This window comes from Aethalodelphis obliquidens, unplaced genomic scaffold (genome assembly GCF_003676395.1).
Source record: "Aethalodelphis obliquidens isolate GAN/ISIS:26980383/991018 unplaced genomic scaffold, ASM367639v1 scaffold26, whole genome shotgun sequence".
In the NCBI taxonomy this organism is placed as follows: Eukaryota; Metazoa; Chordata; class Mammalia; order Artiodactyla; family Delphinidae; genus Aethalodelphis; species Aethalodelphis obliquidens.
The window spans coordinates 5,168,533-5,183,817 of record NW_020837970.1 but is presented as its reverse complement, the minus strand read 5'-3'; the positions used below and the strand labels follow the sequence as shown (position 1 = coordinate 5,183,817).

At 42.8% G+C, this 15,285-nt stretch overlaps 1 protein-coding gene and 1 long non-coding RNA gene across 2 annotated transcripts in view; one reads left to right on the top strand and one right to left on the bottom strand.

Moving 5' to 3' along the window:
* Positions 1–658: 658 nt before the first annotated feature.
* Positions 659–9,256, bottom strand: POLR2M (RNA polymerase II subunit M). The gene is made up of 4 exons (XM_027123140.1): positions 9,027–9,256; positions 6,653–7,300; positions 3,574–3,778; positions 659–1,822 (listed from the first exon to the last, which is right to left on the bottom strand). The coding sequence occupies exons 1-4, from the start codon at positions 9,137–9,139 to the stop codon at positions 1,676–1,678; spliced, it is 1,113 nt and encodes a 370-aa protein (XP_026978941.1). The 5' UTR covers positions 9,140–9,256; the 3' UTR covers positions 659–1,675.
* An 82-nt stretch (positions 9,257–9,338) lies between these two features.
* LOC113629051 (uncharacterized) overlaps positions 9,339–15,285 on the top strand; it is a 74,778-nt gene continuing 68,831 nt past the window's right edge. Inside the window, exon 1 of the long non-coding RNA XR_003436354.1 lies at positions 9,339–9,461. This is a non-coding gene — a long non-coding RNA (uncharacterized LOC113629051). The remainder of the gene's footprint in view (positions 9,462–15,285) is intronic.

The window sequence follows — 15,285 nt, the reverse complement described above, 5'->3', positions numbered from 1 at the left end:
CTGATTCCTTCCCTTGCTAGATATGGAAACCTACTACTATTCCTCGGTTTTCCTCACTTACCAACAAGTTGATTTTAAAAGTTATAGTACACCCATAAAATGGAATATCCTGCAGCTATCTAAAATGCAAAATATTTAATATGTGAAAATGTTTACAGTGTATAGAGCAGACTGTTAACCAGTGTATGATTGTATTATTGAAAATAGAATTGTATAGCTATGCATAGAAAGGTATGCGTATGTACACGTACCCAAATGTTAACAGAGGCCCCCTCTCAGTGGTAGGACTACAGGGGGACTGTGTGTATGTGCATGTGAGCCCTCCCATGATCCAGCTTTCCAGAAATAACATGTATTCATTCTATAAAGAAGGAGCATCAAATAACTTTAGGATGTGAAATCATTTACAATTAGTTTTAAAAACTAAAAATAATGGAATTGTTTGCTCAGCGTATTTCTACATTTGCTTTTTGTTGGGAGGAGGGCAAAAGGGAGATGGAAAACAGTAGCCATTCCTGGAAGGACATGACATAGAACTGAGCCCTTCCTATCACATGTACATCTGCCTAAATGTATTCTTGATCAAATTTCATAAACAAAGTCTCCTTTAAAGTTAAGTTACATTTAATTAAGCACCAGTAAAACATCACTATTAGCATTTTGAAGTTGCTCTAATTAATATTTTATTCTTTCAACAGTGTTTAAAGGCGCCAACATATTAGACAAAGAAAACTTTGATAACGTGTTAATTTCTCTGGAGACAACCATCGTCCTTTAAAATTGCATATATATGAGATTGAGGTTTCTGCAGTGTACATAACCCTCAACCGGGGGGGGCGGAAAAGCAACATATTGATAACAAACCAATGGTAGCTTTAAAAAAATTTTTGGTTTTCTTATCAAACTGAACCTATCATCTGTTAGAACAATGAAGTCAAGTCAGGCCAGGCCTATGAACAGCTACTCCCTTCACGTACATCAGTCATCTTAGACTCTTCCTGTTCCTCATGTTACTCCAGACAAATCTGGTCACCTAGAAAGACCATCCACCCTCCAGCATCAACTAAAAGTACCCCTTATTCCTAACCAGAAGAAAGAAAACATTTTTCCTAAGGGAAGACAGAAGGAAACAAACGTTTTAAGCATTTTCTATGAGTGTCTTCCTTGGTATTTCACATCCAATCCTGTAACAGCCCCATGCAACATGCACAAAATTCTCTAGATTGCTCCCTTCATTACTCAAAAAAGGAGAGAACTATATTTTCGTAATTCATTTTAGGTGATGCCTGGGACAACTAAATAATTCACTGAAAGACATGTAATAAATGCTATTTGGTAGAGGTAAGTATAAAGAAAAAAGCAGTTAATCACCTGCTTTCATTTGGCTTAGAGAAAAAAATGTGCTCTACTGTATGCTAAAATATCAGACCAACACACGACATACTGCAAAAGTTTAATATAATGTGATTAAACACAATATTCAAATATTAAACTTTTCAAGCACATGAAAGTTAACTTCTGAAAGTGGGCTATTTTTATAGCTTCCTTGTTGTAACTTGACAAAACTTTCTCTCAACCATGTCTGACACTGATCTTGATACTTGTTAGAAAGTTTGATGTAAGATAATGAGATCTCAACAGGCAGAGATTTAGGAGAAGATCCAAATGCCCATCTTCAGAATTCGTCATCGGAGGACTGATCATCGCCTTCATCCCTTACTTCTTGGTACTTCCTCAAAGACTCCCCTTCTGGATTATAGCTCTGCATTTTAATATTCAGTCTTTCAGCTAATTTTTGTGCTGCGAGCTTGGCTTGCATCTCCTTTAAAACAAAAAATGAAGCAAAAATTATACACTCACACCTTTTCCCTACAATTTTTCAGTGGGAAGTCATTGGAACACAACCGGAAATAAAGGGGCATTCCAGCCCAGTCAGTGTTCTCTACCGCACTCTGTGTCTACCACAGACACTACATGGCAGGGCTGGGGAGAGCTACTACTAGCCTGCTATAGTGGTGATGACAGACTTCCACTGATAAACCATGTGCACTGAAATATCCACCTCTACATGAGAAACTGAGGAATCAGCTTAGCACTACGACAGTTATAAACATGAAAACATTTTCAAATATGTGGGCACGTGCATGTGTATATACAACCCTGAAGAACAATCTGAGCTATCAAATGTCAAAAATCACTAATGCTGTACTGATCCTCCAACTGGAAGAATCTTCTTTCCTAGATTAAATCATGGCTTCCAGGCTTGAGAGTTACATTTCGATGCCACAGTGAAAATCAAAGAATACTAAAAACTGATTATCCCTCTCCAAATTAACTCCCATGAAAAGTACTATGCAGTAAAAAGTCTAAGTAAGTCTTAGATATTGGCAGTGTGCTTCTATACATGCAAAGACACCGTCACTGACTGATGGCAGGTGGCAATGCTCATTCCTACTCTGGCTCTTCACTTTTCTCAGACTGCCCCCCAAACCACTGGAACTTGTTTATGTCCCTCCCCTAAGGCCACGGATAGCACAGGTAGGTGGGACTGAAGTGGAACTAGTACTACCAAGGAAACCAATTCCAAACTGAATGGTTCAATTCAACCTAAAAATAACTTCGGACAGGCATTTAGGATCAAATAGACAACTTAAAAAATAATTCCTCAATGCTTAGTTACAACCAGGCAATAACTTGAATGCACTGAGAGGAAGAAAACTGGCTTTTAAAAAGGAGTGCCTTGAAAATCCCAATCCATGCCAACGGAGCTTTTATGGAAAGCCAAGGCAGAATAACAACCTAATTTTGTAGTAAGTGACATATGGTACCCCATTAAAATCTACCTAAGCAAAACTAGGTTTGGCTGCTATTTTCCTGGAGGCTCTAATTATTACTATCTAAGTATACCAGACCCTTTCTTTCCTCCCAATGGTCCTCACACTTAATTTTCTCCCATCCCATTATTTTATACCCAGACTGTCAACATACATATTTAAAGTTCCATGCAGAACACACAGATCCTTGAAGAAAGTGCTATCCAAAATTAAGTGACCAAAAGTAGAAGATGCTTCAGTCTTTACAAGGGCCTGCAGGCCTGTGTATCCGACCCCAACTGTCTGTTCCTAACACACCACTACCTCCCCATCCCTCTCCTGCTCTCCCTGTATTGAAGGGGCTTGGAAACCGCACTTCCTTGATTCTCTTAGCAGGGTTCCAATTAGATTCCACCACTGACAAGCTCTCACATAGGTTTTTTAAGGTGGAAGACCAAGAAGAGATACTACTGCTACCTACAGCCTGGGCTTTCAGAGATGTGAAATTTTGCAGTAGTCTCCCCATATTTCCTGGAAAATACCACCTTGATGTCACAGGTAGCTGTTCCCTGCAGTTCCAGCAAACTTGAGACTCTGCAAGCTAGAGGCACACATCTGAGACCTGATGGGATGCTAACCATGTCTCTAGCACCTAATCCCTTCTACTAAATCCCGCTCTCCCTGAACAACCTGGAGTAAATTCTGACTTACTCAAGCAGCGTCCAACATGCAGAAAAGAAACAAGTCATATCCTAAATACCTCATAACTCTGTTTCTGCTGTTTCTGAAGTGCCAGCGACTCTTCTGTGGAGAGCAGCTGTGTAGGCATGTGGTGGAGTGGCAGAAGCCGGGCTGCTGTGATGTCATCGAGATGCTTCCTGTCCCTGTGCCGTCTCTCTTCTGAGGAGACAGGAGACCCCCTCCTCTGACAAGGACTCAACGAATCACGTTGATGTGAAGGTAAGCTGAAGGAAGCAACACTTATGTTACACCACCAGACTACTTCCTTTTCATAGACACATATTTGCAACATTCATACACACAAATGTGGCCTTTAACCTTGGCAATTAATTCTTCTACAAAAGTAATAGTACGCCCTTTACCACTATTTACATGTGTAAATAAAACTTTTTTTTTTAACATATTTACCTCAAAAACAGAAATATTTAAATTGGCACCTTTTTGGCAAGTAATTTGACAACGTGTGGCTCTAACAGATAATAGGTTTAGATAGACTCTTTGCCTTTCCCTTCTCTCTTCAGCTTATACTTGAGCTGAAGTCTGTTTTCATTTTCTTCATTCAAAAACATTTGCAGGGGCTTCCCTGGTGGCGCAGTGGTTGAGAGTCCGCCTGCCGATGCAGGGGACACGGGTTCGTGCCCCGGTCCGGGAAGATCCCACATGCTGCGGAGCAGCTGGGCTCGTGAGCCATGGCCGCTGAGCCTGCATGTCCGGAGCCTGTGCTCCGCAATGGGAGAGGCCACAGCAGTGTGAGGCCTGCATAACGCAAAAGAAAAAAAACAAAAAAAAAAACCCCAAATACATTTGCAAAGGGACTTACTGTCCAGCAGAGGGAAATAAACTTGTAAACAGTTTCAGTGTAGTATAATATCACAGGTGCCATAAAATAGGCCCACACATGGTACACTGGAACAAAAAGGCGGCAACGGCCAGTTGTAATAGGAGACAGGGTGGTTGTCAGAAGCACTTCAAAAGAGTGCAATTAGGGCTTCCCTGGTGGCGCAGTGCTTGAGAGTCCGCCTGCCAATGCAGGGGACACGGGTTCATGCCCCACTCCGGGAAGATCTCACATGCCATGGAGCGGCTGGGCCCGTGAGCCATGGCCACTGAGCCTGCACGTCCAGAGCCTGTGCTCCGCACGGGAGAGGCCACAACAGTGAGAGGCCCGTGTACCGCAAAAAAAAAAAAAAAGTGTGCAATTTGAGGAGTCTCAGAATAAGAAGAATTCGGCATGTAAATTATGGGATCCCTGATGGCATCCCAGCAGGGAGTGAGGAGTGACAGGGCTGCAGCACACAGGAAGCACTGGAAGTGGAGAAAATGGAAAAGGCAGCAAGATACAGCTGGCGGAGTAGGCTGGGTCCAGTACACAGAGAAGACTTCTATTCTATGTAACAGGTTCAGGTTTACATTTTACAAACTGCACTATGGCAGCAGTGGAGAGGATGGACTGGTAGCGTTAAAACTAGGCCAGGACAGACCACATCTATAGCCTAAGAGAGCAATGAGAGTCTTCACTTTTGACAGGAGAAAGGATGAACATAACAATGATTAGAGTTGAAGGTCAAGGAAATATACTGTCAGGTTCCATGGCTAGCAGATATGGAAAGGAGGGAAAGAAAGAAGGTAGTGGCACTACTGACTTAGGGAATATGGGAGAAGGTAGTTTGGGAAGAAATGAGTTCTACTTTGTACCTGGTAAACCTAAGGTGCCACAGATCACCCCCACATGGTCGGGTTTCACAGCTACACAAATCTGAAGTTCTGGGAAGACTTGGACTAGAAGTAGATGATGGGCGGCCTCCAGCATCCAGAGGAGCAGGTAGGAGGCCAAAGGAAGAGTAGAAAAGAAGCCAAAGGACACCCTTATCCCACCTCCCAACCTCCATTTGTCTACAGCCTGACTTACCAAGGCCCAGCCTGTTGATAACTGCACTTTTGTCTCTGTCTCTCATAAACTTCCCTTGGGAACCCTCCACTGATACTCCCTTACTCTCCTCCCACTTCCAGCTAAATGACCATAAAACAGAACCAGGATCAGTGTATTGTCTTCTCTGTTGTATATATTGACTAGATGATGCTTCTGGTCTTCTGCCTCCCTAGAAGTGAGGAAAGATACCTCACCACACACAAGATGACCAAATAATCAATGATTACTTTTTATTCCTAACTAAAAATTAATGTAACATAATTCTGGTTTTCTATGCAGAAGAAATAGTTTTGAGGTTATAAAAATGAATGGTAAGATAGGACTAAACTTTAAAGTCTCTATAACAAAAAAATTGGTTTTAAGTATTTTTACCTATATAGGCTTTCAGTTTTTCAAAGAAAGGCAGTAGTGGTTAGACTTTGTATCTGATGTTACATTCTTATAAATCTACTCCCTGATTTGAATGTTATATTTGCATATAAATAAATAATACTCTTTGCAAAGAGCTTTTGTTTTTCTGAAGATTTCGGACACAAAACTATGACAAGGACCTTAGAAGCAGGGTTCATTTGCCCCTCCTGCCCAAATCTGTTTTCAGTTTTTTTAACCCCTTCTCAGCTCCCTTCCTCCTGAAATTATTATACAGTTTAACGTTCTTCCAAGTGTGTAAGCCGCGAGTCCTCATCTAGGTCGTAAACTCCATAAGGAGCAGAATCTTTACTCTTGTACGGCCACAGCATCTGCTGCTTACATATAGTGAGCACACAAATATTTTTTACTGAGAAAGGCTATCAGCTCCTGCAATTGTTTTCCCCTTAGCTTACAGGCTAGTCAAAGGGGGAACTACATACCAGAAAATGGTTCTGGAAAAAACTGTAATAAATTCTGTAACTCCATGTTTAATATGAGACATTGCTGAAGTCTCCTGAAATTTAACACTCCATCTGTCATTGAAGACCTTTTCAATTATTTGGCTAAAAAAACTAAAGCATTTTTCAACATGAATCCTCCACTCCAGCCAGGCTAGTTTCCCTGTTTCCACAATACCCTCATTCCCAAGTACAAGTAGTTCTCACACCAAGTCCACTGACCTTAAAGCATTCTCCCAGTTTTTTGAGTTTAACAGACATTATGCTCCTGTGACAAGCCTGCTTCTGATGGTACTTACACATTGGTTTTAAATTTATGCTGTAGGGGCATGGGGTTTTTGGCTCGCATTTCTAGCACTTCCATGTAATGAGGCTTCTTCTGCAGCCCACTGCAAAGGCCGGCCAAGTTCTCAGGACTCTGGTTTTCTTCTGAGTGGTGTTCAACGGGGTCTGCAATGGTGATCCTTTGTAATCTATCAATAAACAGGTCGTCCGAGCTGCTAGGATGATCCTCCACTTGACTTGAAGCACGATGCTGAGTGAGGGGCTCACTAGCTGCAGATGAGGAAGGCGTGGCAGTTCTGATGCTGGAAGCTGGGCGTTCGCTCACTGTGTGTTCAGCCTCAGGGGCCTCAGCATCGCCTCCGAGAGTCGGACGTGCCAGTCCCTGTTGTTGTGAGGTTGTCTGAGATGATGTGATGTTAGCTACAGAGGAACAGCCAGGAACTGGTGATGAAGTATCAAGTATCTGGTCAGAATTCCGGGCCTTATCTGTGTCCCCATCAACAACTGTAATCGCTTTTTGCTTCTCCTTACAGTCTACACTAATGGGATGAAAGAGTTCACTTCTTCCTCTAACTTCTTCACGTTCTGCAATGGCAGCTTTCAGTTTGGCGACGGAGTCTAAGATCTTTTTACCTTTGTCGGGCAATTTGCAAATGAATTTTCTGGCAAAGGGAAAAGAACAGGTATACATTAGAGACAGCCGTGTTTTTAAACTTGAGATATACAGACAAAAAAGCATTATTCTCAAAGGGAGAAGAATCAATCTTTAAGTCAAAAATCCAATTTCCAACTGCCCCAAAACAGGAATGAAATAAGAGAATCATTATCCAAATACCCCCCAAAAAGAAGGGGCTGCAGGAAGAATAGGGAATATGCCTCATTTGTCTCATCTAATTAGAATTTCTGCAGAAGTATTTTAAGCATGATACTAATAAAAGACATCCCCCAAATCATCAGTTTTTAAAAGTGTGATCTCCAAGACCTTCATGGGGAGGGGAGGTGGATGGACCTGCAAGATCAAAACTATTTTAATAATAACACTAAGATACTATTTGGCATTTTCACTCTCATTTTCTTACCATGAGTACAGGGGAGTTTGCCAGAGGCCACATGATATGGATGATATCATTGCTCTCATGGCTAATAGAATATGTGTGCTTGTGTATTCTTGTGTTTTAAAGATTCTCACTTGTAATTCCTAAGACAATGATAAATATGAGTAGATATGACACACAAGAGCTCTTCAGGATGCTGTCTTAAGAGTAAAAGGGGTCCTAAGACCAAAAGTTAACTCACCACTGTAGACTAAAATCCCATTCTCACCAAGTCAAAATAGTTGTAAGAAGCCCCCCAAGTGATCATTTGCCCCTTTTGCTAAGTGGCAGAAGTTCCTTTTCTGATTTCCTTTTCTTCAGCCATACAATAAAATGGGAAGGGAGGGTTAGATCTCAGGCCCCCTATTCTTTATGACACTACATTCATTCCCCCAATTCTAACTTAACATCCGTCTCCAGTTGCGATGCCCATGTTTTCCCAACCTTCTCTCTCTCTCTCTTGAGCCTCCTGACCACTTCTCCAGCTTTTAATCAGATATAATTAACACTTCCATCAACTCAGCTCTGGTAAATCAATCTCAGACCTATTCCCCTCCCCCAACTTTCCTATTTTTATTAATGGTGTTCCATACAGGCTGGAAACTTCAGCCATCTCTGTCGACTACATATTCAAATTATCCTACACCTGATGAAGTTTTCCCAATCCCACAACTACCCTTCTAGTTCACTTTCTTACAACTCCCCTACTGGGAACCTCTCTGAAAATATCCTCCTACTCTCTTCTGCCTCTTATTCCTTCAAACTATCCTGCACCGACCTGCTAAAATCAGCTTCCTAAAAAATCATTTTCATTATACCGATCCTCTGCTAAAACCTATTAAGTCTACCAGCTGAATGGGAATCAAACTTTCTTTGCCTAATAAAACAACTCTTTTATCCCACTCTTCCCATTTCCTACAGTTCCTGTAAAAATAGGGATCTACAGATGAAATTGACTAGATGTTTGGGGCACTACTGGGGAGGAGGGAAGGAGAAAGGATTTGGGATACAGATCCCCCCCTTCGGAGAACCGACACAGGAGCTGGGTAAAACCAACGAGGAGCTGATGACGAGCTGAAACGCTAGGAAGCCATCCCCACAGGCGCCCCGCGCCTGGCTGGAAGCGGTCGGCTCTGCGATTGTAGGCCGGCCACTCGCCCGTGGGCCTGGAAGGGACCTGACTGAAGCAAGGTCACCTTCCAGGGACGGGATCGGGGTGGGGGCGGGGAGGGACGCGTCCCAGGGAGCTTGAACCCTAGGAGCCCGGCGGTGACTCGGCGGGACCCAAGCTTACACGTTGCGCAAAAGTCTCTCCTGGCGCTTCAACATTTCCCGCAGCTCCGACAAACTCCGCTGCCCCAAGTCCTCGGGAGCTTGGGGCTCGAAGCCGCGGGGCAGCGAGAACATTCTGCGGGGGCTGAGGCTGGCGAGGCGGCAGGCACTCGGCGTCCTCGGCAGCCCCTGCTGCTGGCGGCGGATCCGCGGCCGGCGGGGACTCCGGCGAACGAGCGGGAGTCGCCATTTTCCCGGAAGAACAGTCTTCTTCTAGCCGAATCGAGCTTTATTGAAACGCCGGAAACAAACACGGACAGGGAGGAGGGGTGGCCGGAGGGGGTGGGAAGGAACGGAAGTTGCCGAGTGACGTCAGACGCCGGCGAGGCGCGCTTTCGAGTCGCTTGTTCTTCCCCTGTGCATCCGCTCTCCGCCTGTTATGTTCAGAAAGTATTAGGTGAGTGCTCCGGGCCCTGCCCTTAAGGAGTTGACCGAGTCGGGGAGGGGGGCAGACATTAATCAAGTAACAGTCAAACAATAGAGTTATAAGACGGCAACAGGCACCAGGGAAGGTATCTCCGAGAAGTGAAATACATGTGGAAGCCTGAGTGATGATTTGGTTAGCAGTTGGTGAGGTTGGGGGATGTGCCGGGCACGGGAGGCCCTGGCCTTTGGCGTGGCCCTCCAAGTGCAAGGCTTAGTGAAGTCCTCAAATGTTAAAGTTGGAAGGACCCTTAGGGACCATGAGCGTTTCTTAATGGGGTTCTGTGGCTTTTGGAGCAGGACTTTTCTTCGTTTGCGGACTGCCTCAGGCATTGCAGGATACTTGGTGTCTGGCTTCTGCCCACTAGTTGCTTTGGCACTCCTCATAAGAATACAAAACGCACCCCTCCCCGACGCGCGCACACGCACACACACACGATTAAAACGCAACCCTCCCCGACACACACACAGGATTGCAAAGCCCCACAAGAGGTGATGGGGGTGGGAGATGCTGTACAAGCCAGTGGAGAACCTCTCTTTCACAGTTCCCTATTTTGCCTATAGAAAAACAAAGGCACAAAAACTGAAGTTTTCCCAGGGCACAAAACTATTAAGTGAGAACATCAGATTTTAGACACAAATGCCCAGGTGCTCCTTCTACCACACCAATTTGAAAATCTCCTTCTTCCAAATTGTGAGAAAGTTTTTTAGGCTGTTGAAGAAAGCAGTATAATAAGCATCGCACCTGGCTCTTGCCTTCTCTTTATAGTTCAGCAAGGAGAGCTGTGTCCCAAAGAAAATAGTGGGAAGCATGCTATAGTCATAATAGATATCCACTGGGAGGTTTGAAAGACCCTATAACCTCCAACACCAGTCTCCCCCTTCTTTGATATGGAAAATTTACATTTTCTCTGTCCTTTGTATGGTGCTATAATAAACAAGCAATTCCCTCCCAGACAGAAGGCTAGATAAAATCTGAAGCGACTTGAGGGAGCACAGCTGAAGCCATTTCTGTATCCTTGCAATCTAGTCCATTCTGATCAGTTTAGTGTATCAAAATTCTCAACATAAACCCTGCTTTGAAGCCCAGAATTTCAGTAACCTGCTCCATCCCAAGCTAAATGAGAAGTACTTGAGTAAGGCCCTTGTCAGATAGCAGTCCCCTGACAAGCTCCCCCAAAGCCTTTCTTACCCTGTCCCTGGACTGCAGCTGAAGGCCTTTATTCCCCCATCTGATCCTGGGCCACAGGTGCCCTCAAAGGAAGGATGCTTTCTCTCAAGCCTCAGAATTTTGCCGCCAGCTGTTTTCGTTTTGTGGAAGGCTGTCCCTTTTCCCCTAGCTCATTATAAATCTTAGCTCAAGTCTCACCTTCTCCCTGAACCTTCTTAGATTATTCCAACCCAGATTGCTCTCTGAGCATAACTGTAGTGCTTAGAACATATTATGCTTCTCCAGTTGTATTGTGCATGGTGATTTCTTTCCTAACAAACTTGTGAAGTCAGGGAATTCTGTCAAGGAGCTATATTTGTGCTTTTCTATCTCCCCTATTGCATATAGCAGGTACTAACTAATAGAATCTCCCTCTCAATTTTTCTCTCTGCGTTTCCCCCATATTCCCCTTCTTAATGAAATACCCTTCTATATATACAGATCTTAAGCTTTTAATATAAACGTTAACCATAATTACTGTGAAAATATTTTCAGTGGTACGGGACAGAATCTTTTACACAACATAACTTAGGACTTAAAGTTATAATACAAATCCGAATTCCTAACAACGGGTGCACCAACTGTCTAGTTCTCTAATCACTAACCAAGAGGCTTAGCAAGTGAAGAAATTTGTTCCAACTTTATTCTAGATGTTTCTGTGAAAGTGGTTTTTTTGCTGAGATTAACATTCAGATCAGTGGACTTAGAGTAGTAAATCAGATCGCCTCCTATAATATGCATGGGACTCAGCTGATCAGCTGAAGCCCTTAAGAGAACAAAGATTGACCTCCCCCGAGCAAGAAGGAATTCTGCCAGCAGATAGCCTTCAGACTTGAACTGCAAGTTCCTGGGCCTCTAACCTGCTGGTCTGCCCTGCAGTGATAATTACCTGAGCCAGTTCCTTAAAATGAATCCCTCCCTCCCCTCCCCCTCCCTCTCTCTCTCTCCTCCCTCCCTCTCTCTCTCTCCTCCCTCCCTCTCCCTCCCTCTCCCTCCCTCTCCCTCCCTCTCTGTTTCTCTCTGTCTCTCTGTCTCTCTGTCTCTCTCTCCCTCTCTCCCTCTCCCTCTCTCTCCCTCTCTCTTCCTCCCTCTCTCTCTCTCTCTGTCTCTCTCTGTCTCTCTGTCTCTCTCTATCTGTCTCTCTCTGTCTCTCTCTCTCTCTCATAATGGCTGATAGAATTGTAAATACACAAAAACACACACACTATTGGATCTTTTACTCTGATGAACCCTGACTAATACAGAGCCCAATCTCATCAATGTTAGGAAAATCAAGGCTTGATTGATGACTGGCCTTCAGGGTGAGAGAGCTGACTGAGGAGAGGGAAGGCTCGCTTTTGCTCTGCCCTGGTACATGCTGAGCACATGGAGAAGAGATGAAAACCAAGGGTCATAAACAACTATGAAACAAATTCTATTTTCGTGTGTGTGTGTGTGTGTGTGAGAATGTGGTTTTTCTTAAGCATCCATGTGGAAATGGAACATGCTGAACTTTGAGTCAAGTCCATAGCAACCATAGCTAATGAAAAATTAATCAAGAGTGGTAAACCCAAGACTTAATTGAACGATGGCTGACACCTGTGTACCATTTACCAACCCTCCTCTTCCAGTCAGTCCCCCAAAGTGCTTTCTCCATGGACCAGTCTTGCCAGCTGCCTCATCTTTCTGTCCTTCAGCACAGAATTTCACAAATAACTGACAGGAGCCTGGCCAGTTCGGAACAGAAAGTAGGGGAAGGAACAGGCAATTGGGATTGGGTATGAGAAAAACAGTGAAAAAAAAAAAAGGAAAGAGAAAGGACTTGGTAGAGAGGGAGAGAAAAAAGTGGAAGGGGCAATAAGGGGAATCCATTTCTCTGCACAGATATCAGAAACAGAAAGCCTCATAGGAAGCTCTATGCTGAGGAATTCACAAATTTATTTCCCTTCCAGCTCTATACTTCTACAAAATGTCACATTTCCTCTCTTTGTATTTCTCTGTGATCCCACCGCAACAAAAGGTTTTCCTCAGCGACCCAAGGGTTTAGGCTGTAAAGTGCATGTACTCCACATTAAAAGTAAATTCTTTTTTTTTTTTTACTTTCTGTGCTTTTTATCTTTTTAACTGAAAGATTTTTAAATTTTATTTAAAAAATATTTTATTTAAGTATAATTGCTTTACAATGTTGTGTTAGTTTCTGCTGTACAACGAAGTGAATCAGCTATATGTATACATATATCCCCTCCCTCTCAGACCTCCCTCCCCCCCCCCCATCTCGGTCGTCACAGAACACTGAGCTGAGCTTCCTGTGCTTTATAGCATGCTCCCATTAGCTATCTGTTGTACACATGGTAGTGTATATATGTCAATCCTAATTACCCAGTTCGTCCCCCCCCCCCCCCCCCCCCCCCCCTGTCCACATGTCTGTTCTCTATGTCTGCATCTCTATTCGTGCCCTGCAAATATGTTCATCTGTACCATTTTTCTAGATTCCACATATATGCGTTAACATACGATATTTTTCTCTTTCTGGCTTACTTCATTCTGTGACAGACTCTAGGTTCATCCACAATCTCTACAAATGACCCAGTTTCGTTCCTTTTTATGGCTAATATTCCATTGTATATATGTACCACATCTTTTTTTTTTTTTACATCTTTATTGGAGCATAATTGCTTTACAATTGTGTTAGTTTCTGCTTTATAACAAAGTGAATCAGTTATACATATGCATATGTTCCCATATCTTTTCCCTCTTGTGTCTCCCTCCCTCCAACCCTCCCTATCCCACCCCTCCAGGCGGTCACAAAGCACCGAGCTGATCTCCCTGTGCTATGCTGCTGCTTCCCACTAGCTATCTACGTTACGTTTGGTAGCGTGTATATATATGTCCATGCCTTTCTCTCGCTTTGTCACAGCTTACCCTTCCCCCTCCCCATATCCTCAAGTCCATTCTCTAGTAGGTCTGTGTCTTTATTCCTGTCTTACCCTAGGTTCTTCATGACATTTTTTTTCTTAAATTCCATATATATGTGTTAGCATACGGTATTTGTCTTTCTCTTTCTGACTTACTTCACTCTGTATGACAGACTCTATGTCTATCCACCTCATAACAAATAGCTCAATTTCATTTCTTTTTATGGCTGAGTAATACTCCGTTGTTTATATGTGTGCCACATCTTCTTTATCTATTCATCCGATGATGGACACTTAGGTTGTTTCCATCTCCGGGCTATTGTAACTAGAGCTGCAATGAACATTTTGGTACATGACTCTTTTTGAATTATGGTTTTCTCAGGGTATATGCCCAGTAGTGGGATTGCTGGGTCATATGGTAGTTCTATTTGTAGTTTTTTAAGGAACTTCCATACTGTTCTCCATAGTGGCTGTACCAATTCACATTCCCACCAGCAGTGCAAGAGTGTTCCCTTTTCTCCACACCCTCTCCAGCATTTATTGTTTCTAGATTTTTTGATGATGGCCATTCTAACCAGTGTGAGATGATATCTCATTGTAGTTTTGATTTGCATTTCTCTAATGATTAGTGATGTTGAGCATTCTTTCATGTGTTTGTTGGCCATCTGTATGTCTTCTTTGGAGAAATGTCTATTTAGGTCTTCTGCCCATTTTTGGATTGGGTTGTTTGTTTGTTTTTTATTGAGCTGCATGAGCTGCTTATAAATTTTAGAGATTAATTCTTTTTCAGTTGCTTCATTTGCAAATATTTTCTCCCATTCTGAGGGTTGTCTTTTGATCTTGTTTATGGTTTCCTTTGCTGTGCAAAAGCTTTGAAGTTTCATTAGGTCCCATTTGTCTATTTTTGTTTTTATTTCCATTTCTCTAGGAGGTGGGTCAAAAAGGATCTTGCTGTGATTTATGTCATAGAATGTCCTGCCTATGTTTTCCTCTAAGAGTTTGATAGTTTCTGGCCTTACATTTAGGTCTTTAATCCCTTTTGAGCTTATTTTTGTATATGGTGTTAGGGAGTGATCTAATCTCATACTTTTACATGTACCTGTCCAGTTTTCCCAGCACCACTTATTGAAGAAGCTGTCCTTTCTCCACTGTACATTCCTGCCTCCTTTATCAAAGATAAGGTGACCATATGTGCGTGGGTTTATCTCTGGACTTTCTATCCTGTTCCACTGATCTATATTTCTGTTTTTGTGCCAGTACCATACTGTCTTGATTACTGCAGCTTTGTAGTATAGTCTGAAGTCAGGGAGCCTGATTCCTCCAGCTCCGTTTTTCGTTCTCAAGATTGCTTTGGCTATTCGGGGTCTTTTGTGTTTCCATACAAATTGTGAAATTTTTTGTTATAGTTCTGTGAAAAATGCCAGTGGTAGTTTGATAGGGATTGCATTGAATCTGTAGATTGCTTTGGATAGTAGAGTCATTTTCACAATGTTGATTCTTCCAATCCAAGAACATGGTATATCTCTCCATCTATTTGTATTATCTTTAATTTCTTTCATCAGTGTCTTATAATTTTCTGCATACAGGTCTTTTGTCTCCTTAGGTAGGTTTAATCCTAGATATTTTATTCTTTTTGTTGCATTGGTAAATGGGAGTGTTTTCTTGATTTCACTTTCAGATATTTCATCATTAGT